We start from the raw sequence: 24,582 nt of genomic DNA, 5'->3' as shown, positions 1-24,582 counted from the left end.
ATCAATATCTTTTATAATATCCCTCAAAAAAATATCTTTTATAATAAAAATTATATATTAGAGAGAGAAAACTCTAAGGCCATGGTGGAGAAACTGTCAATTTTATCGGTGATTTATTGTAGAATTTTAGACTTAAATGCAACGAAAAAAATATTGTTGAAGTCTAAGTAATTATGTGGCACATTGCTCACTCCAATGTCTTCATCTTGCACTCTTTCAATAACTACCCTTCCAACATGCTGTGGTGATTCTTCAACCTATCCGGGAATGTCTTCAACCTAAGCATTAGCAATAGGGTAATGTTAACCGGTGCCCTCGGGGCACTGGTTAAGAAAGCAAATTTAGTAAATATTGCATTGGAACTTGTGTTGTCAACTCCTCAAAAGCATAAAAAGTGTTATTTTCATTTTAAAATTTCATTTTTTTGGTTCCTTAACCAGTGTTTCGGAGGCACCGGTTAACATGACCCTTAGCAATATGATCAAGAGAAGTTGTTACATATCAACAACTGTGGAAGTTGGATGATCCGGTTATTTTATGACATTTTTTATGAATTTATTTTATGACTTTCCTTTACAGTGAGTGGCATAACTCTCTCGGTCTTAATCTATGTTAAACTTTCTACAATTGAATTAAGAATGTCCAATAATGTTGAAAGTTATACCAAATAAAACAATCTTTCATATTATTATGAGCAATGTTATATCTCTAGAAAAATAACATCAAGAATTCTTCAAGAATAAAGAATAGTCAATCACAATGCACTGTTTGCCACAATTCAAGGAGGTGTGGCTGAAAAATAGGAAGTGGACAAATAAATCATCCAATTAAAATTTGTCAACTGTGTCTTGAAAAATTCTTGAAACTATTTTTCTTGAGAAGTAGCATTTTCCTATTATTATCATATACAATGCATATCCTTTTCGCTCCACCAATGTGCGATCACGACAAGTTTGTCCAAAATCAACATCAACATGAACACATGAAAATTATCTCATTTATTTGGAATTGGTCACTTCATTGGATCCCCTAAATGTGCTTTATTTGCTGTTTAGTGCACATAGCATGGGGATGGCCTACCTGTTACAACTGGTTGTTTATGGATTTTCTGTTCTGGATTTTGATCTTTTCTCATGCAACAAAAATAAAGTATCCATTTTTTTGTCTATATAAATTAGGGTTAATACTATTTACTTAAATTTTAGTGTTCATATTGTTTTAAAAAAAGTGTCAATTTTTTACTTTTTTTTTAACAAATCAAAATGGAATATATTGCTCAAAGGATAAGTGAATCACCCTGCACAAGATGTGCTAAAATGGTGAGAACACACAAAGTCTGTTACACAATCATGGCCCCAACCAAAAATGGTGCTGCCAAAAGGAAAAAAAATAAATTACATGACACCCATACAAAGAATGGGGTGTCTCCACCAATCATGAAAACTAAAATCAAGAGAAACAGGATTCGAAGATAACCATAAAAAGGAATTTAGCTTCACCTTTTCAAGTATGCTGAAAGGATCAACTACCGTATTTTTGAAAACACAATTATTTCTATCCTTCCAAATTGCCCATGTACTAGCTAGCCAAATAACCTTGAAGTAAAAATGAGAAGATCTTGGCAAACCCGCCATATGAATAAACTGAGTAAAGTGGTCTACAATCAACCCTGGACACACAAAAGAAATGCCAAGCCAAAGACAAATGAGGTACCAAACACTTCCAAACAAGTTACAACAAATAAAGAGATGATCCGCCGACTCGATATTACCGCACCCACCGACACACAAATTATCAATAGGTTGGATAACATGTCTTGAAACCAAATTTGCTCTTGTTGGAATTCTATCCTGCAATAGTCGCCAAGCAAAGAGAGACACTTTAGAGAGAACTAACTTATGCCACACGTTGTTATAAGCACCAGCAGACATTGGCTCTTCAAAAGATGTGAGATAACGATACACCCCACGAACCAAATAACCATGAGTAGGATCAAGAAGCCACCTCCAAGAATCCTGTATATTATCCTGCAAAACAACGTTAACCAACAAAGCAGAACAATCCCTCAAACTTTCTTCCTCCCAAGCCAACAACCGCCTCCTCCATCTCCACGCACCACCCCCAACCATCCACCCCAAACTCGTCATGTCCTCCACCGAACACTCCTTATGCACTGATAACTCAAATAAAGAGACATTATCAATTAAATAATACAAAAATTAGTTTTTTTTTAAGGAATACAAAAATTTGTTTTAAAGGTTTTTTAGTAATAGTATAAAAATTCTTCAAAAAAAAAGTAATAGTATAAAAAATATGATCAGCACAAAAAAAAAAAATTGGGACTAGTTAGCATATGTATTCTTACTTCCCTCAAAAAAAAAAAAAAGCACATGTATTCTTACTATTTCTTTTTATATTTTGAAACACCAAACCCTTTAATTAAAGTTTATGAAAAAAATAGCAAGATTACAGTTGTAGGGTTACAACTAGTTGTAACCTACGAAAGATTAGGTAATTAATTCACCTATAATTTAAACGACGAAGATGGAAGACCAACAAAAAAAAAATGACGAAGAGTCACTTGGTGGTTTGTCCTACAACCTAGAGGAACTCGGTTCGAGACCCAGCATCGAGAGAAGAGAAGAAGAGGGAAAGTAGTAACTTTGTTATATAAGTACAATTCAATTGTTAATTGCAAGACGTTGATATGTAGGGATATGAATTTGAACCATATATTATCGGCTTTTTCACATTTAAAGTGTATGACTCTAGTTATTAGATTACTTGAAGAAAAAAAAATTAACAATTTTGATTTTTTCTTTCTTTCGATTTTCTTTTTATAATTTAGGCCAAATAACTTTTTTTGATCTTTTAATCGAGTTAGTCCTTTAAGTTTTTTTAAACTTCAAATAGGTCATTTAAGTTGTTAATTTAATGCATATGTTTGAAGCTTTTTAAGTTTTTAAGTTTCAAACAGGTCCTTAAAAGGGTAACAATGTATTAAATTAACAATTTAAATGACCTATTTAAAACTTTAAAAACTTAAATGACTAACTCAATATTTTTGTCAAACTTAAAAGATCAAAAGATATATTAGACCTATAATTTATCATTATTAGAGCATTTGGCATCCAAGTGAGTCTACTGGTAGTTGTTTGAACCAACTAAGAAATGATTTAATGTTTAACTCACTAAGCATGATTTTAAGTATGTTTCTTATACATTAAAATATAATTGATCTTGACATAAATAATTTTAAAGTCAGGATCTATATTGACACTAGGTGTCAACGAATTTGTTAACACCAAATTACATCCGTTGATTTTATTTGATCCAAAAGCTGATATTTGTTTACTTAAGACTATCATGTACCATATCTTATTGTGATTTTCATTTCCTAATTTGTTCTACAAGTTTCTCTCTTTAATTACTCATGATTTCAAATCCATTAAGGCTCTGTTTGGTAACACCAAAAAAGAGTTTTTAGCTTTTAGCTCATAGCTTATAAGCTCGTCTGACAAAAAATAGCTCTGTTTGGTAACGCTTTTTACAACGAGCTTATAGCTTATTTCAGGAGCTTATAAGCTATTTTTCAGAAGCTACTTCAAGTAGCGTTTGAGCTTATAGCTTTTAGCTTCTCATTTTTTCTTCCATTTTTACCCTTATTTTTCAAAGCAAAATTCAACTTTATCCTTTATAATTAATATTTTGGTAATTGCATTTAACCATTGCATTAAATTACTCGATAATTCTCCAATGTTTATTTTTTTTACGATAACGTAATAACATTGTGTATACATTTTTTCGTACTTTTTTTTGTCTTACGATAACCTTTTTTTTCACGATAACTTAACAACACGTGTTGGTAATTTTTTTTCCTCTTATGAAAGCTACATATTTTTAGATAATATTATTTATAGATAATACATCTTGGTAAGTCAATTAAAAAATATGATAATACATTAGGTGTTTTTTATTATGTTTAACATTTTTTATAACGTATAAACACTTAATAGAATATAAATTTTAGCTAAGAAAAATTAATTTATATTATAAATTAAAATGTCCTTTTAAAATAAATTTATATTAATTGATATAGATTTAATTATGATTTTTTTTACAGAATAAATTTTATTATGAATTGAAAATAAATTTATTAGTATGAACTAAGAATGCCCTTTATGTCATTTTACATTTATCAGCTAATTGAACCGCTAGTTTTACCAAACACTTTAGTTAGCTTATCAGCTATCAGTCATCAGCTATAAGCTATCAGCTAGCTTATCAGCTATCCGCTATTTTTACCAAACAGAGCCTAAATAATTTTGTTTTGAATGTTCTACTTTGTTTCTTCTTTCATGAAATTTCCAAAAAGTGCATCCAACAATTCATATTATTTTGTATTGGTGATATGGTGTGTGGAAGACAGAATCAATTCAACGATATTTTTGTGGCACGCAATTCTACCATAATATGGGTCAAAATAACGGTGTGATTGTGGATAAATTAGGTTAAATATATTTATATTTTAATTTTTGATTCAGTTAATCTATACCACAATGGAATAGTGGGATTTTTATTTTCATGAGCAACACATTAGATTGGTGAAATGTTTGAGCATGTGCAAGCACAGGAAGGAGATGGATTTGAAATCACAAGTAATTAGATGAAGAAACGAAGTAATTAGATGAATGTGCAGCAAAATTATTTTCATGAAAGAAGAAACAAAGTAGAAGAAATGTTTGCTGCACATTCAAAACAAAATTATTTAATGAATTTGAAATCACTAGTAATTAGAGAGTAATCACGAGTAATTAGAGAGAGAAATCTATAGCATAATTAGGAAATGAAAATCACAATAAGATATGCTACATGATAGTCTTTTTTTTTTGACAATAAAAAATATTCATTCATTCAAATTGAAAGAGTACATCGATATAATGTAAATTCGCTAAAAACAAAAAGGATGAATCTGTGAACAGGCTCACAGCATCCATGTTAATAGCATAAAACGGCAAAGTACAAATGCCTACACATATGACTATATTTAAATCTCCGGAATAACCATGTTTCCGGATCTGCAACGTGGATGACGCCAACGTCATTGATTGGATTTGCACTGGATCGAAGCTAATCTGACAATCTGAAGCGATCAAATACCTGAGAGAAACAAGAAAAACAAACAACGTCGCACAAAGACGACGAACAACCAATGTCGCACGAAGACGACGAAATCACAAAATAAAACGAAATAGATGTGAAAATCACTTATTTCAATAAAAGGGAAATAGAAAAACGAGTTAGAGGGGTGATTTTGGGTCAAAAATTGACCCTAAATCACCCCTCTTTGGTGGATGATGGAGAAGAAACTAGGGTTTTTGTGACGGCTCACAAGAGAGAGGAAAAAGAGAGAGAGATCCCACTTCATTCTTAGTATGAAATAAAACATTCAAATCAATCCTACATGATAGTCTTAAGTAAACAAATATCAGCCTTTGGATCAAATAAAATCAACAAATGTGATTTGATGTTAACGAATTCGTTGACACGTGTTTCGTTGACACTTGGTGTCAATGGATCCTAATTCATAATTTTATGAGAAATGATATTTGATCATCCATTTTTCAACAACTTTTGTGACAACTCTCTCTCTCTCATACTCTCATTATACTTTTATTTTCTCTCTTCCTTTTTCTCTCTCTATTGTTATTGTTCAATAGAAAGAGAGGAAAAAGGTTGTCACCAAAAGTTGTTGGAAATTGGTTGTCAAAATATCATTCCTCTAATTTTATACTTTTTAGAGATTTAGTCTCTAAAAAATGAGGGAGTATTATTCTTTAGAGATTTTTTAAGAAAAGCATAAACTATGATTGAAAATTCATTCAAGTAAATAAACGGTCTATTATTCCTTAACTCTCAACCTCCAATGTTGCTTTTTCCACTAGAAATCAAACCAATACTGGCAACACACCAATGCAGGATGCTCCACGTAGGTTGGGAGTCGAAGCAAATTTATTTGCATGTTGCGCTTAGATTATGAACAATTAATGCAGGATGCTCCACTAAAAGTAAAAAGATTAGATCAATTCAATGTTTTTTTTGTTGAAGGAAGATCAATTCAATTTTGTCATGTGTATAAATTGATTTGTATGGTACAAAATAAAATTGTAATTATAAAAAAAAACTGTTGTCCTTTGTAATTAATTTGTTAAAAACTTATCTTGCATGTCTCATAATAAATATTAATCTCGTGTGTAATTTATATGTGAATATCTTTGATGATCTTTAATTTATTTGGATTTAATTGTTTTGTAACTTCAAAAAAATATGTTATGTGACATCATACAATCAAACATAATTGAATAAATTCATATGTAAAATTATGTGTTGGTGATAAATATTTTTGTCGTGTAATTTTTTATATTTATCAGTAAAAGACAAGGACACCCATTCCCTTTAGAAAAATAATTACCAATTTAAAATATCTATTATATTTTATTGTTTCTAAGTATAATAAGTTACAATGTAAGTTATTAAGAAGCAATGTTCGTCCTGAGATATTTCGTGTCTTGAGCCAATTAAAATAATAGTGCTACCTGTTTTAATCATATTAAAAAAAGAAATTGTGGACAATGGCAGAGCTTGAATGAAAATTTAGGGTTGTAAAAGTGAAGATAAAAATTTAAGTTGCAAATTAAAAAAAAAAGAATTAAAAAGGTAAATTCATTAATGTATAATAGCATTAGTATAGCTACATGTACAATTTATCAATTAAAAAAGATACCTCATTGTGTAGTATACAAATAAATCTAAAATATCACAACGAACGACACAAGATAAGACCACTAACTATTTTTCTCAACTGACTAAACTTCAATCTCACTAAACAACTAAGTTTACTATTTTTCTCTTTTTATTGGGCGAACATTTGAAATTTATGAACGATGTTTTTTTTACAAAATTTTAATCTTGATTAAAAGTAAAATATAAATGTTTTTTCTTTCAAATTATAACAAATCAAACTAACCATGATTATCTATTTTAATGAAACCAACAATATAACAAAAAAATATAATCTAAATTCTTTTTTTTAATAACACCAACGACAATCTTTATTATAGAAAAAGTTGTTGTTTAAGGGTATAATTGTGATAATGAAAAATTAAGTATATGTACACTCATCTAGTTCGTTACATTTTTTAAATAATAAATGGAACAACTAAACAGTTGTGTTTGTTATACTTTTATTTTAACATTTAAACTTGTTCTAATCTATTTGTTACATGTGTTATTTGTATTAAAAATCAAGGGCATTTTTGGAAAGAAAAAAGTCAGCCAAAAAGAGTTGAAATATGTTATTTTCTTTATATATAGTATAGATGAAATAACTTAAAAATTAAAAAATTTAAATTATGTTAAGAAATTAGTCATTGCAATATTTAATATTCTTGTGAATTGAATCACAACATGCTTGAATTGTTACATGTGTTATTTGTATTAAAAATCAAGGGCATTTTTGGAAAGAAAAAAGTCAGCCAAAAAGAGTTGAAATATGTTATTTTCTTTATATATAGTATAGATGAAATAACTTAAAAATTAAAAAATTTAAATTATGTTAAGAAATTAGTCATTGCAATATTTAATATTCTTGTGAATTGAATCACAACATGCTTGAATCAATTAGAAAAGAGATATTTTTTTACAGACATATCATACCTTGGTGAATGTGTGTTTTATTACTTAAAGAAAAGATAAAAACACGATTAGTATATCATTATTTCAAAATAAAAAAATCAATATAGAAAATATTAGATAAGTCACACACAATTGATTTTCTCTCGTTATGTTGAATTAAACATGATTTTGGAGGTCATGTATATCAATCAAACCAACAACACTAACTACATGCATGAATCATCAATATGTCTTGTCAATGATATATATATCTTTCATATTTTTGATGTATTGAATGCGACTCTTGGAGTCATGCATTTCAATCACAAACAACAACATCAACTATATACACGAACCACCGATACATCTTGCAAATAAAACACATATCTCCCTCATTTTTTCATGTTTAAAATATGATTCTTTGAGCATGCGTGTCATGCAAGAATGAACATTATATATCTTACAAATACAAAGTGATTGTAAGTTTTAACATTTATTACATTTATGTATTATGTATAATTTATTTATCAAATAACTGATTTTGTTTATAAGTAATCGCATAAAATTTGTAATGTTCTATTATTTTATGGAAAAATTATACATAAGTCGTTTTGAAATTTACACACATATTAAGAAATGTAGATAATTTTGTATTGGGAAAAGAAATTATGAGTGATTTTATAAAATTATTCCTTATTAATGACATGTGAAAAAGAGATTAAAAGTATTATAATAAGAGAGAATAATAAATGGTAAAGGATATGATAGGAAAAAAAATCATTCATAATGCATTGATATTGTAAAGTGACTTAAGTAAAACATAATTTTTTTTTTAAAGTGACTTATAAAATCTTTGTTTCGTCTCTCATTTGCTTTCATATATTCTTTTGTATTTTTACTATTCTTCTTTCTTTCTTTCTTTCTTTTTGCACAAATGCGTAAAATGAAAGTCACTTTTGTAAACACACAAATACCAAAAAAAATTACCCCTCTAATTATTAACATATACTATTAAAAAAATAGTCACACTCTAAATATTTATACATACTATTACAAGGTTAAATATGTTTTTAATTCTTCTAAATACTTCAATTTTTTATTTTTGTCCCGCTAAAACTTTTCTTCGACTTTTAATACCCAATTTTTGTATCCCTATAAAGTATTCAATTTGTGAAGTTCCGTCATCTAAAGAAGCAGGGGTGTAGCCCTTCATATGGGAAAAAAAATATTATTCTTGAATTGGTCGTATGTATTTATATCCGGCTACCTCAAATAATAAACATTGAGCTACTCCAAACAAGTTTAGTTGCAAAAATTAGCATAAATAATGAAATAAAAAATATTACTACATGATTGATAGATTTATTTGTATTGGTTTGAAACTTCCGGTCTCAATAACAACAATATGGAAACCTTTTTCAACAATAAAAATTATCAAGACAATAGTCATAGACAAATTAAATGGACAATGAGTTTCTTGCAAATAACCTATTTATTTACATTTGAAAAGATATTATTAATCTATTATTAAACAGACAATTATGGATGAGATTGGGTTCTTGAAACGTATTTTTCCCAACGTTTCTAAATAGCGCAAATTTTTTTTGGTCAAGACTAAATAGCGATTTTTATGTTAAGTTTTTAAGATTTGTTAATTTTAGTCTTTAATTTTTTGTTAGAGATTAAATTCAAGACTAAAAACACTTTTTTTTTGTAAAATTTTAAGAAACTGAGACAAAAATTGAATAATTTTTTTTGAGTACTAAACCTAAAAAATTATAATTTATGGGATTAAAAATATACTTTATCTTTAAATTTAATATGTTTGTTTTAAAAAAAAAAAACTTCTTCTTTATAGTTGGTCTGTGCGTAATTTTTTTGCGAGTTTCGTCGCAGCAAAAAAGTCAACTCTTCAATCTCTAGAGTTTGTTGTAGTTGTAGGCATTAACAAAACATCATTGATAAGATTGTAAAAGGCTTGAGTTATACGGCGACATTCTACACTTAATTCTCATGATCCGATCGTGTTCATTGATGAGATATGGTTCTAGATGACAACAAAAAAAACCAATTATTACTTACTTGCGGAAGAGGATTCGCCATATCGAACCTGGAAAATCGAAAATTTCATTGAAAAATCTATGTTTTTACCTGCAATTGCTAGATCAAGGTTCAACGGTCAAAAAAATCAGACTCTCAGCAAGATTGGAATATTTAATTTAGTGACTGAATAACGCATCAAAATTAATTGATGATGTTATTAAGGAAGTGGAAAAATCATTCCATAAATGTTATGTAAAATAGAGTCTTCAATCATTTATGATTGAAATAATAAAGATCAAGGATCAATCGAATATAAAAATCATTCCATAAGTTTGATGTAAAACAATCATCTCATTTATGATTGAAACAATAAAGATCAAGAATCAATAAAATATAGAAATCTCACGTGAAGAAAGATGTGGCAAGGCTGTTATCCTTCATTGATTCAAGGTCAGTAAGCAGAGTTGAAAGAAAAAAAATGGTTGTTTTGCACTAACTAGTAGCACTCTTAATTAGTAGAAATGATCCAAATATATCTTCAGCATAGTAAGGACCTCATTGTTCAAAGCTTCACTTTGAAACCCAAAATCACAGCCTTTATCTTGATATTTGTTGAGGTCGAGCTTATAAGGAAAAAATCGTAAAAACATGAGAGCAAAACATATACATGGACAACATACATTTTTTTTTAAAGACATGGACAACATACATATACTCTTGTTTAAATCTAAATTGCATGATTTTGTAGAGTGAAATCGAAACACTTTCTTCGCAAATTTTTTCTAGAAGGATAGTATATTGTATCCTAGTATCCTACCACAAAAATACGCCAACAAACTAGTGATATAGAAAGAAATAAATAGCCGAACCTTTGAAAGTTATTGGAAGAGAAAATAGTTTCATGTCAAAATAGAGAAAATGGTTTAGGTGAATAGAAATTGCTCAACAATCAATAACTTATATAAAGGCCAAACAACCACGTATTAAAAATCAAACTCATAGTATTGTTGAAGCATAGCCCATTGAAGCATGAATAGAGGCCAAGCACTTTCTTGACAAAACACAACCAAATGATCCATTGAAGCATGAATTTCAAGGTAGAATTCTGCTCTTTACCCAAATGGAAACGCTCATTCCCAACGTAAATGACATTTTTGCCCTTACGTATGTTAACTCACGTAGCGTGAGTTAACTCACGTCAGTTATAAGATTAGCGTGACTTAAGTCACGCAGCGTGACTTAAGTCAGTTTAACAGCAACACAGAACACAAAACCTCCATTTTTCAACTTCTCCAAACACGAAAATTTCATCCCCAAATCCGAATTTCACCATTCTTGCGCCATTCAAACCAAATTTCGTCCACAATATCAAGTAAGTGATTATTATACTACTTCTTTGCATTATTTTGGTTGAAATTTTTGAATTTTTGTAGAAAATTAACATTTTTAGGTTTTAAAAAATTGTCTTGCATGTTAAAGATTATGGTTGTTAGTGATGATTTAACTTAGGAATTGTTGTTTAGATGTTGTTTAGGGTACAATGTGGTAGTTTAGGGTTTAGAAAATGTTTGATTACATAGTTGTTTGAAAAATGCACACTACGTGTTCGGTGATATGTCTCAATGATACTTTTTTTGTTTTTTTTTATTGTTAATGATGTAATTATTTAGAGCTATGTTTGATAATGTTGATGATAGTTAATTTGACTGCAATGTAGTAGTTTATGGATTCAAATGACATTGTCGACATTATAGTGTTGTTGTTGTATTATTAAAGATGACTCATGTTTTGCTGTTGAAATTATATGCAAATGTGTTAAAGCTTTTTTGGTTTTTGAGCAGATATGTCTGAGCAGGAGAGGAATGACAGTTTTAGGGCTGGGAGGCGTGCCCCTACTGGTAGTGCACGGAGGGAGAAGCAAGCGTTACAGCCTCCGGCTGGTCGAGGTCGAGGGAGACTGGGGGCCACGAGTCTTGCTACTGTTGATGTTGCAGGGGGATCGACGTCACAGACGGGTGCATCCCAGATTGTGGACCCGCCACAGTACCAACATGAGCAGCATTATCAGGAGCTGGCTTATCATGATCAGCATTATCAAGAGCAGGCTGGATTTCGGTCGGGTTATCACTATCAGGAGGGGTATGAGTATCACCCTCAGTTTCACGAGGGGTATCACCCTGAGCAGCAGTATGTCGAGCCTCCTCAGCAGCAGCATCCTGAGCAACATCCTGAGCAGCATGTTATGGAGGATGAGGATGGGGGCTTTCCAGGGGGGCCTTACGAGTTGTCTCTTTTATCGGACTTCGGTAAACACGTGGCATGCAAGCTTTGGAACGATAAAATAGTAAGTATAATTTGCTTTATTTAATTTAATGATATTTTACTATTATGTGAAGTTTATTTTACGTAGAATATGTTATGTTTATTTAATTTAGGCTAAATTGCACTTTTGGCCCCCTATCTTTCCAAAAGTTGCGATTTTGGCCCCCTAACTAATTAAAATACAAAACAGCCCCCTATGTATTGGATCTTTGGCAGTTTTGGCCCCAAGGCAACTTTTGACTTAGTCTTTGCTGACGTGGCATCCACAATGGTCGACACGTGGCACCTCACTTAAGTCAAAAGTGGCCTTGGGGGCCAAAACTGCCAAAGATCCAATACATAGGGGGCTGTTTTGTATTTTAATTAGTTAGGGGGCCAAAATCGCAACTTTTGAAAAGATAGGGGGCCAAAAGTGCAATTAAGCCTTTAATTTAAGTATAACTACGTAGAATATGTCATGCTTATTTTACATATTTAAGTATAATTGATTTATTTTTAACGTAGAATATATATAGTTTATTATTATGTCATGTTTATTTTACGTAGAATATATATAGTTTATTATTTTGTCATATTTATTTTACTAATTTAATTTGTTTTTTTGTATTTCAGTTGCAAGCGGATCCTAAGATGACTGGCATCTCGCACGGGAGGAAACTGAAGCTTTCTGTCATGTCCCTTCCGTTGCCGGTAGATGATAACCCTTGGTTCTGGGAACCGGTTGATAGATCGGGTCTAAGGCCCCTCCTTCTGACTGGGTATGACAACATCTCCCACGGGTTAGTGTGTGCCATGGCTGAGAGATGGCATCAGGAGACCAGCAGCTTCCATCTGCCTGTTGGGGAGATGACCATCACACTGGATGATGTTGCTTGTCTCCTAGGCATCCCCATCTCTGGACGGCTCATTCAGGAGGAGGATTTAGATCATGACCATGCTGTGGATCTGTTGGTGACTCACCTTTTGCTTCCGGTGGAGGATGCGGTTGGGAAGGTGACTGATTTTGGTGCCTCTGTCTCTTACACGGCCCTGAAAGACCGTTATGATCACCTGTTGAACAGGTGTAACCATTTGCTGGGGGAGGATTTATAAGAGGAGGAGGAGCAGGAGCTGAGTCGTATTAGGCCTGCCTGTGTCAAGGCGTTCTTGTTGCTCTTGCTTGGCTACACCCTTTTTGCCTGCAAGAACAGCAAAACCATTAGTCTGCTGTGGATGCTTGCGATTTAGGATTTGGCTAACATAGGCACATGGTCATGGAGCGCGATGAGACTTGCTTTCTTGTATGAGCAGCTGAATCTTACCTCAGACTCAAATGTTGGCTCAGTTGGTGGTTACATGAGCTTACTTGTGGTAATATATTTTTTCTTCTTTTTTTAAGTTAAACGTAAATGTATACTTTCTTGTATGACACTCGTGTGCTGATATAGGTTTGTCTCTTTATTTTTGCAAGGATGGGTTATAACTCACTTCAGACTTGTGGTTCCGAGGTCGAGATACCCAGATTACGACCGGGAGAACCCGTATGTGGGTAGATGGAAACCTCAAAGGGGGTTTAAACATGCTGACCATTTCAGAGGCTTGTTGGATTCGATGGAGCATTGTCATGTCACCTAGAGGCTGTACGAGCACCGACGAGACGTGACACCTTTTCAGGACGTGTGCTGGTACTCCGGATGGATCATGGTCGGCAGACAGGGGATGGTGCGTCACTTGCCGGAGCGGGTGCCGTGGCAGTACGGACATGTTCAGAGGGTTCCCCGACCTCCTACTACGGTTATGCCTCTTGCCCCAGCAGATGTGGCTGCTGCCTTCTTGGAGTTTGCTCTGCATGTCGTTTCCCAGTAGCAGAGGGGTCGCCAGGTCCCGGACAATGAGCCTTGGAAGCATTCAGATAGGTACATTAGGTGGTTCTACCGTGTATCTCATCCTCTCATCGTCAACCCTGTTCCAGAGCCTGACATTTTCATGCCGAGACCTGTCTACCAGGATATTATTGTTGACCAGGAGTGGGCCAGACATCCTCCCGATCCATTGCAGGTCATCAACAACATCAGAGGCTGAGTGGAGCATGCGATGCAGATTCCGGAGGTGGTTTTAAATCCACTCTTCTTCGGCATTTTGGAGGGCCTTCATATCGATTATAGCGTGTTTGAGCAGCAGCCGGTTCCGAGGAGGAGGTCTAGGAGTCCGCAGGAGCAGCAATATGGTCTTTAGTTTATGACTTGTTTTTTTATGACTTTTTGGATGTTTGTAGTATTTTCTTGACATTTTGGTTGTACTACTTTTACATTTGCACGGATGAGCTTATTTATGACATTTACGTTATTTTTCGTAAAAATTGTGTTTATAAAATTATTCGTTCTCTAAATTATTCGTTCTGGTTGAATAAATGAATGGTTGTACCAAAATTATTATTGAATAATTGCATGTTCACTAAACAGGGAATGAAAGGCAGCAGCTACTGCCACTGCCACTGCCAGTCTGGTCTGCAGCGTACATAGCACCAGCACCAGCGTGAGTTAACTCACGCTAGTGTTAAAACTAGCGTGACTTAACTCACGCTACACATAGTATGTTTTGGTGAACTAGCGTGACTTAAGTCACGCAACGTGACTTAAGTCACGCAACGTGACTTAAGTTGCGTTTGGTTTGCACTAGCGTAAGTTAAGTCATGCTACTTGCGTTAACTCACGTACCATCTTGTACTAGCGCATGTTAAGTTGCGTAAGGGTAAAAAGGTAATTTACTTTGAGAATGAGCAAAACAGTTTGGGTAAAGAGCAGAATTCTTCAAGGTATTGTTACATTGTGGTGCTGATAAAAAATCAAAGTTTCATGTCTAAATAAAATTAAATAAACATTGGGATGAGTAGTTCACTTGATTGAACTAAGTGATTAAAATAATTAAGAAATTAAATGTCTAGTGTTCGAATATGACAAGATAGAGATGAAAGGGTAACACATGAAAGAGAAAAGAAATGGGAAGAAGAGAAAGAGAAAATGCAAGGAGCGTGAAAGAGAAGATTGGAATGAGCGGGGAAAAAAAATGGTAAAATTTAAATATTGAATTCAAAAAATAGAAGAAATGAAAGAAAGTTTTCTGTAAAAAGATATAAAAGAGTAGAAAATCGATGAGTTGTTGATTGATAAGAATATGTCAATATTTTCCTCAAAAAAAAAAGAATATGTCAATATTATGTTTTCCCTAACCATTAAGTTTATAGTGTGAGAATAGATAAATTTTTTAGACCCTCCTTCTTTGTGGGCAAGATGCTTCCACCAACACCACATTGGTTAACAACTTTGACTTATGTTTTGTCTTCATACTAATGTTCAAAAAATGAAATACAACTAAAACCATGCCTAATCCATATAACTAATAATGCACTAATATAGTTCATAAATTTTGACTAATTTTTTTCATCATCAAAACATAGTTGTAATAAAATACTATATAATAAATAAACAATATACATTATTGCTTAAATTGTACTTCTTTTAAATATATTGATCAATCAACAAGGTTGAGTTTTAAATTTTTTTGTGTATGAACAATTATAGTAGTATACATTTTTAACATATTTTTAATAATGTCTATGCATCGTGTAGCTGTTTTGTACCCTTATTTTGGCTGGTAGGTAGAAGTTAAACTTGCATACTTCACAATGGCAACAAGTTGGCAACTATTTTAATTTCTTTACTCAAAAAAGAACCTTCAAAATTTAATTGAATGACGCAATATCAGTAACAGACACTATAAAATTCAAAATTGAATAAGCACTTATTTTTTTTAATTGAAAAGTCCTTTTACTTTCAAAATTCTGAATCTCCTTTTTGAAATGTAGAACATGAGACAAAGAACACATCACACCCTTAACCTTTTCCCTCCACTTTCTTTCTGTCTCTTCTTCTCATTGCTATTGCTATGCCACTTTTTGACTTCTTCAATATTTATTCTATTTGCACCCTTTTGTTTTTTCTACACCCCATCAAAAATTTCATCTCAAAAACCATTTTTTACCATGAAAGTTTGGATTTTTAGCAAGTTTTTGTGATCTTCTCCTTCTTCCCTTTAATGGGTTCGATCTTCTTTAGTTAAATTCTGTTTTTTTAGAAAGTTTCACTTTTGGGCTGTTGCAGAAGGAAAATTTGGCGAAAGTGGTAGCTAACTAGCTATGGTTGCTGAAGCTTGGATTTTGAAGATGGGTAACCAAGTAAGTGCAAATATTAAACAAGCCCTTTTGCTTGAAACTTCTTCTACTAGTAGAAAACATGGTCCTAAAAGGAAAGAGAATAAGAAAGTAGAAACTATAGGTATTCTTTCTTTTGAAGTAGCTAATGTTATGTCCAAAACCATTCAACTTTATAAATCATTGTCTGAATCTGAGATAACAAAGTTAAGGAATGAGATCTTGAACTCAGAGGGTGTTAGGAATTTGGTTTCTTCAGAAGAGGGTTATTTATTCGAGCTTGTTCGACGTGAGAAGCTCGAGGAATTGAACCGCGTTGCTGGTGTAGTTTCTAGGTTAGGGAAGAAGTGTTCTGTGCCTGCTTTGCAAGGCTTTGAGCATGTGTATGGTGATGTTGTTAGTGGTGTTATAGATGTGAATGAATTGGGGTTTTTAGTTAAGCATATGGAAGGAATGGTGAGGAAAATGGATAGGTATGTGAGTGCTACTAGGAGTTTGTATAGTAAAATGGGGGGTTTGAATGAGTTGGAGCAAACACTGAAGAAGTTTCAGAATAATAGCCAGAATGAGGAGAGTAGAAGGGGGTTTGAGCAGAGGCTTGTATGGCAGAAGCAAGATGTGAGGCAGCTTAAGGAGATTTCACTTTGGAATCAGACTTTTGATAAGGTTGTTGAGTTGTTGGCTAGGACAGTTTGTACCTTGTATGCAAGAATCTGTATGGTCTTTGGTGATTCTACGAGGAAGGATAGCCTTGTGATTGGTAATTGTGAAGGTTCGCCACTTGGGCAAAATGAATGTGGTTCGGCGTCTAGCTTGATTAATGTTGAGGTGAATTTGTCGGAGAAGTTGAAACGCAATCATAGCAAGAAAAATGGTTACAATCTGAGTTCAATTGGGAGAAATGGTAGTAGTAGGTCTCATATAGATATGAAGAGAGGTGACTTAGCATATGTTCAACTTGAAGATTTTGGTTTTCCTTGTGGAACAAGTCCTGGGAGACTTTTCATGGAATGTCTCAGTTTAAGTAGCTCAGTTTCAAAATTCGACGATTTTGATGATGTTGCTATCGACCGTGAGGACCAATACAGTTGCGTATCAAGCTCTCAAAGTCCTATTGGGATTGGAAATATTGTCAAGAAAAAGGAGCACTTATGCTCAACCTTTGGTCCAAATAGTGGATTAGCTGTTGTTTATGCTCCTCCTTCTACTCTTGGAGGATGTGCTCTAGCATTGCATTATGCTAATATCATTATTGTCATTGAGAAAGTACTTAGCTTTCCACATTTAATTGGCGAGGAAGCTAGAGATGATCTATATAAGATGCTGCCGACTAGCTTAAGGATATCTTTGAAGGCCAAACTTAAGACATATGTCAAGAATTTGGCCATATATGACGCCCCTCTTGCACATGACTGGAAGGCGACTCTTGATGGGATACTTCGGTGGCTTGCTCCGCTTGCTCATAATATGATGAAATGGCAAAGTGAGAGGAATTTTGAGCAACGCGGAATAGTTAGCAGGACAAATGTGCTACTATTTCAGACATTATACTTTGCTGATAAGATAAAGACAGAGGAAGCTATATGTGAACTTCTTAAAGGATTGAACTATATATGTCGTTATGAACAACAACAAAACGCATTACTGGGTTGTGCAAGCAGTTTCAATTTGGAAGATTGCATGAAATGGAAATTGCAGTGCGGTGATTCGTTACTCGATTAAACTCATTCTAGATATTGTAATCCTCAGTGTGGTGAGCATTTCCTTAATTTATCGTACCATTCAAAAGTATCATTTTGACACCACAGTGGATTAGTTTGTACATTAATCGAGGATTAGTTTTGTTGAATATTTGAAAAGCATAGTAGCATTTTGGTTGCAATTTGGTTTATAAAAATATCAGCTATATTTTTTATAAAATGGGCAAAAACATTCATATTGTACTTCTAATTATGTTTATGTGCAGCTTGCATGTTGCTCTCTATGAATATTCATTCTTTTAGTTTCTGTTAGTTCATCCATGCATTTACTCTATTGAAAAGTTCTGTATTATGAATTTAGAATCCTGCCAAAAGATCTAAGATTCTTGCCTGCCGCCGGTTCATGATTCCATTGATTTGTTCAAGTGGTTCATCGTGCTAATTCAGAGAGTGAGTCCCTCTTAATTAAAGAGCACATTCTTGTGGTGTATCAATGTCTTGAATCGTGAAACTTATGTTTAGAATGAAGTGGCTTAACTTTGCAAAAGTAAGCACTACAGAAGGTAAGCTAGTGTAAGATTCTGTCCTTAATCAATTTTACTGCTATGCTATCAGTGAAAAGATGCCTGCACTTGACATAGATGCCAATTTTAGTCAGACCAGACGGGCCAGCCTGATGGGCCCATTTTTCAGGCTGGACTAAACTTATTTAGAGGTCCATAAAAACTAGCTCATTTCGGCACAGCCCGTTTCTCACATTTAGCCAAACTGCATAGATACTGTGTTTAAAATGCATATTTCACGGGGCTCGGTTTGATGTGTTTTAGGCTAGACTGGACCACAAAATATGTGACTGTATGGGCATATAGTCTGGCCTGCTTTTGCACTTTGGCCCAATGGGCTAGGCCAGGCGTCTCGATTTGACATAGTTCGGCATAAATTTTGCACAAAAGTATTGGTTTGGGAGATACTTGGGCCAATATAAATTGTGCTACAAGGTCATTAGCCTTTAAAATCTAGATAGTTAAAGGCTTTTTCTTTTCTGGTTTGGAAATCTGATAAATTTGAACCTCTCATGCTGCATTTGGATGTAATGTAATTATATGCTAGAAGAGATAAAAGGTTCACAAGCCCTATAAGATTCTAAATAATGATTTTTTGGGTAGTAAATGTAAATCAATAATTGTGGCTCCACACACACCGTTGAAATCCTGTACTGCATCATGGGACCATGCATCAACAGATACCACTGTCTGTGACTGTGAGTTACCACATTTATTTATGATCCATGAAATGAAATCTGGAGCCACAAATTCAATAGTGTCAGTGGATGCACTATACTTTGAGTTACCGTGTCAGGCAAATCAGTGGACAATGGACAGAGTTGACTTGAAGAATCATTGCATCATACACACACAGCTGATTCACCATTCTGCATGTACTCATGGAACATTCATTTATCACCAATCTCAGTTTTCATTTACTTCCTTCGCATGGCTTTGCCTTCCCTAGTAATACTTAACTTACCTACTTTTTAAAACATTGATGTGATAAATGAAATGAACATGTGATGTGGTAATCCCTGTTAGCACCTCACCCTTCTCCTTCAATATTTACATCACATGTTCTATTGAATCTTAGAGATTTGATTTTACATAACCACTCTCCTTTTTCACAAGGGCTTTGAAATTTTTAAAAGCTACAAATGTCTAAGAACATATTTATTAGGTCATTACTTTTTCCGCCCTATAAGTTTATTGCATACCCTGTTCAGATTCTAAAATCCGAAATATTTCAACGTGTTTTTGGAGGTTTTATGAGATTTTTATACGGTACAGATTCTAAAATCTGAACTGTATAGAACGCATGAGAATATTATAGGGTGAGAAAATAAAGGATCTATTTATTATCATCAAAGAAAGATTGATTAATTGGGCCACACACATCTTGTCGTATGGAACAAAGTTGGAAAGACTGTTTCGCTCTTAAATTTGCTCCTTTTGGAAATTAACTTCTTGCATACTTTCAAAAAAGACATGATTTACAAGATTGATTGAGATGATATATAAAAGACATTACTTTTACAATCATTTTGTCTCTTAAAGCCTTGATTGATCCAAAATTTGTCTTTTATCATAGCCTTCTAGGCTCAAGCAACACCTTGGCAATCAAATTATAATTTTGATCTTGAAGCCATAAACGGCAATCTTTCATTGAGCTTCATACCCCTTTTGGACAAGTTGTACCAAACTCAAACTATTGCTAATTAGGTTATGAACATGGTAAAAATACATGACTAATATTGAGAGCATCATTCTTTTATGAAATTAAAATAGTATAATACCCTTGAAATAATACCCAAAAGAAATTATATTGTACTTTAACATGCTCTACTCATGTACTATAAACCTCCCTTCCCAAACTCTAAAATTTCTTCTCATTTCTAGCGGTTCATATTGCCCAAATGACGAAGTGTCAAATCAAAACCTAACTCTTTGACATTTTCGCAAGCACCCTTTGCAGGACAAAAACCAGAAACAAATTGCATTGTGCAAGTCACTCGATATAACAATAATTACCCCCAATAAAGTTGGTCTTCAACTTCTTTGTTATCAACAAGACCAACCTTCTATTCTGCATTAGTTCTATACTTCAAAAAAAAGTAATGACCTGTTGGGTTTTAAGCGATAGTTGTTAAGTCTCATATCGTCTATAAATGGGTAAAATGATGAATTGATAACAGAGGTGAGTCATATTTTCAATGTTTTAAGATTTTAGGTGGAAATGTGGTGTCTCCTTCGTTCATTCATTATATTTGTTTTCTCGGGTAATTTATGGCAAGCAATGTTCGGGTGGAATGTACATTGTACTTGGCCTCCATCACGATAACTCCAATTTCATGTTTGTATATGTCCTTTTTTGACTTCACCACCAACTACAAGTATAACTCCAATTCAAATTTTCAATTCCATTGACTTTTTACTGGATTATTTGTAATTAAATCAATGTGAATGTAATATGGACATTTAAAAAAAGAGTCCAAATATTGATTCTTTAAATAAAACGTTACATCTTTTCCCATTTTTTTATTATTATAAGTTTTATTATTTTAGTAAAAATGGTTAAGGTTCACATTTGAAACTTTTTAGGAGATTCATTACATAAACTCATTAAATCATATTAAATCTTATACATTAAAATACCTTTATTTACTAGAAAAACCAGGAAAACATGACACGAAAAATAAGGCCACGACATTACCATTTCTATTTTTTAAGAGAAATAAAATCATCTCCTTTCCTATGATATATTTTTCAATAATATGTCCATGGCTTTGTTGAGAGGTTTTCGCATAATGCCGGGTTTGAAAGTGATATTTTCAAAAGTTGTTTAGTGGGGGTGAATGTGTCACAAGAGTTTATGTTAATGACATATAATTTTCTGAATTGTAATGAAGGAGGTCTTTTGTTCAAATATTTGGGGCTATCGATGGGGGCAAATCCAAGGAATCTATCTACTTGAAAGCCGTTATTGGAGCAATTGAGGCGAAAGTTAAATTTTCGAGAGAATAAATTTATTAGCATTGGTAGTCGAACTTTTCTTCTTAATTCGATATCAATTTTTTACTTATTCTTTTTGAATATGTCGGTGAAGGTGTACATGAATGTTGTTAGAATTCAAAAAGAGTTTTTTTTTTTGGGGGCGGGGCATAAGTTATGTTGGTAAACCGAAGAACAATTTTCCAACCGAGAGGTAATGGAAATTTAGGTGTGATGGATGTTAGGGTGATCAATTTGGGCCTATTGCCAAAATGAAGATGACAATTGATTCAAAGCATAAGAATTTTGCTCTCCACCCAGCACATTTTGCTCGCGCCCTGCAAGCCTACCAAAAATGCCCTTGCGCAAGTTAACTTGCGCAAATGTTAATCATGCGCTACTTAACTGACGCTACATGAGTTAACATGCGCAGCGTTAGTTAACTCACATGGCGTGTTGTCTTAAGCATGTAGACCACCTCATTTCCTCATTTCTCATCTAAAATCCAAAAAAAATCTCTCTCAAATCACCCAAATCCAAAATTCCTTCAAGTTCAAATCAAACAACACTCTAATAACAAGTAAGTTTTCATGATCAAACACCATTAACCTTTTATTTTTACGTGTTAGAATTTTTCTCTTAGATTAGAAATTTTTTAGATGTAGAGTTTGTTTAAATTTTGGTGTTTTTGGCAAGAAATCATACAATGTTAGGATGTAAATGACTTGTGTTGCTTAAATGTTTAGATGTTTGCATGTTTATGTTGTAGTTTTGAGATTTTTTTAGAGAATTTTTTTAGAATTAGGGTTTGTTTAAATTTTGCTTATTTTTGCAATATATGCTACAATGTTACATGCAAATGAGTAATATTGCTTAATTATTTAGATGTTTGCATGTTTATGTTTAATGTATAATTTTTAGGGTTTATGTATAATATGCACTCCAAGTGTTTGATGAAATGTTTGAATGAGTTTTTTATTGATTGTGTTTAATTTCTTATTGTGTAGATTTGAAGCAATGGCCGGGTGGATCGACGTTCATGCAGAATTCAACGGCGGAGAACCTCAGAGGTTGAAGGTTCGGTGTCTTGATGTAATGTTATGAGGTCTCAAGGATCAACTGGATGAATTCAACCAAGGAGTCAACCCCAGAGACACAAGGAGAGTGGAATACGTCCGGTATAAACGTCCAACGCTCGACGAGGGGAGGGTATCATTCACTTGGGTGGAGTTAAAGAACGACGAAAACGTGACGAGCATGTTTTGGGAGCACACCAAGTTCCAGTGGATCGATATACGGGTGACGTTGCTGAGATCAACTGAAGATATCATCAACAGCTTGATTCCGCCAGAAGATCGTCATTAGTTAGGATAATAAGGTGCATTACAACTGCAACATTTGCCTTACCTCTGAAATGGGGTAATTCAAACTTGCCAAACGGCAAGGACTCATGCATTTCGCTCGGCATTCATGTTTTTCCTTTGAAAAGATTAAATTCTTGTTAGGCTGGTTTAGATGAAGGTATTAGGTGTCAAGGAATGGACCTCATTTCGGTGGCACTTGAATACCTTCATCTAAATCAAGCCTAACAAAAATTTATTCTTTTCAAAGGAAAGCATGAATGTCGAGCGAAATGCTTGAGTCCTGTTGTTTGGCTAGTTTGAACTTACCCCATTTCAGAGGTAAGACAATTGTTGTAGTTGGAATGCACATTCCAATTGCAACAATTGTCTTACACTGGATGGGGCAATTCAAACTTGTTAATCGGCATGACTCCAGCATACGATAAGCCTCTTGAATGCTGGTATTTAAGTGTCAAGGAATGGACCTCATTTCATTGGCACTTGAATACCATCATTCAAGATGTTGATCGTATGCTGGAGTCTTGCTGCTTAGCAAGTTTGAATTTGTCCCATTCAGTGGTAAGATAATTGTTGTAGTTGGAAGGTACATTCCGGAATGTAATGTAATTGTTGACATACATGGCATTTATGTAATGTAACGAAACCTTAATTCGAATTTTTATTTGAATTCAGGCTATCACAATTTTTATTCGAATTCATGTTATCGCAATATTTAATCAAATTCACGGTATCACAATATTTATTCGAATTCACACTCTCGCAATTTTATTTTATTGACTTTATTCTAATTTATTTTATTCTAATTTAATTTATTTACTTTATTCTAATTTAGTTTATTTACTTTAGTATAAAAAATTTATTGCGTTAGTTAAGTCACGCTGCGTGACTTAACTGACGCACCTTATAAGCTGTGCGTGAGTTAAGTCACGCACCTTATAAGCTATGCGTGAGTTAACTTGCGCAAGGTGGCCGGTACTAAAAACTGAAGCACAAACGTTTCTTGGACGGTAGTCAATGGTCTTCAATGGTTTTTGCACGTTTTCCTTAATATTTGACCACGTTTTTGGACCTCATTAAGTGCTATATACCTATACCACCTATTAAAACCCTCACATACTTCCTCTTTTCCTCACATTTTCTCCTCCCACTCTCTCCCCCTCTTTCTCTTCTTCTTTTGTTTCTATAGTTTCTAGGGTGTTTATACCCCTTTAGGTAAATACCGGTGGCTTTTGGGGGAAATAGTGGTCCATTAGGTTGGGGAAAAGGGCATCATCCCTTGAGGTAAATTTTGATTTGCTTCCTTTTACTCCCAAAATCTTTTTACCGTGGGTAAAAAGAATCATCATGGGGGTATAAAAGGAACCAAATATAAATTTACCTCAAGGGGTCTTGATGTCGTTTTCCCCAACACGATGGATCACTATTTTCCCCAAGAGCTATTGGCATATACCGAAGAGGGTAAAAATAAATATTAAGTAGATTAGTTAATTGGAATAAAAGATATGTATTGTTTATTGTAATCTTTGAATAATATTAATAAAATGAGAGTTCTATGTTCTATTTACTATTTGTATATATTTTTGCATTTATTTTATAATTTCGAATAAAAATGAATTAGTATAGAATAAAATTGAATTAGTATAAAATCGGATTTATTTTATAATTTCGAATAAAAATGAATTAGTATAGAATAAAATCGGTTTTTACACAAGGTGTGCAAGTTAACCTGTGCATAGACCATGGGTGCGTGA

The 24,582-nt window shown here is 33.3% G+C and overlaps 2 protein-coding genes across 2 annotated transcripts; one reads left to right on the top strand and one right to left on the bottom strand.

Moving 5' to 3' along the window:
- Window positions 1-1,394: 1,394 nt before the first annotated feature.
- Window positions 1,395-2,147, bottom strand: LOC146956642 (uncharacterized). Its single transcript, XM_085749550.1, has 2 exons — window positions 1,772-2,147; window positions 1,395-1,669 (listed from the first exon to the last, which is right to left on the bottom strand). Exons 1-2 carry the CDS (start codon window positions 2,145-2,147, stop codon window positions 1,395-1,397), a joined length of 651 nt encoding a protein of 216 aa, XP_085605676.1.
- Window positions 2,148-15,778: 13,631 nt separating this feature from the next.
- LOC146956641 (protein PSK SIMULATOR 1-like) lies at window positions 15,779-18,110 on the top strand. Its single transcript, XM_085730166.1, has one exon. It carries the CDS (start codon window positions 16,214-16,216, stop codon window positions 17,948-17,950), a length of 1,737 nt encoding a protein of 578 aa, XP_085586292.1. The 5' UTR covers window positions 15,779-16,213; the 3' UTR covers window positions 17,951-18,110.
- The last annotated feature ends 6,472 nt before the right edge of the window (window positions 18,111-24,582 follow it).

The sequence above is a fragment of the Medicago sativa genome, chromosome 1 (genome assembly GCF_051527215.1).
Source record: "Medicago sativa cultivar Bolivia chromosome 1, Bolivia_mono, whole genome shotgun sequence".
NCBI classification, from domain to species: domain Eukaryota; kingdom Viridiplantae; phylum Streptophyta; class Magnoliopsida; order Fabales; family Fabaceae; genus Medicago; species Medicago sativa.
This window is presented reverse-complemented; position numbering and strand designations above follow the sequence as displayed.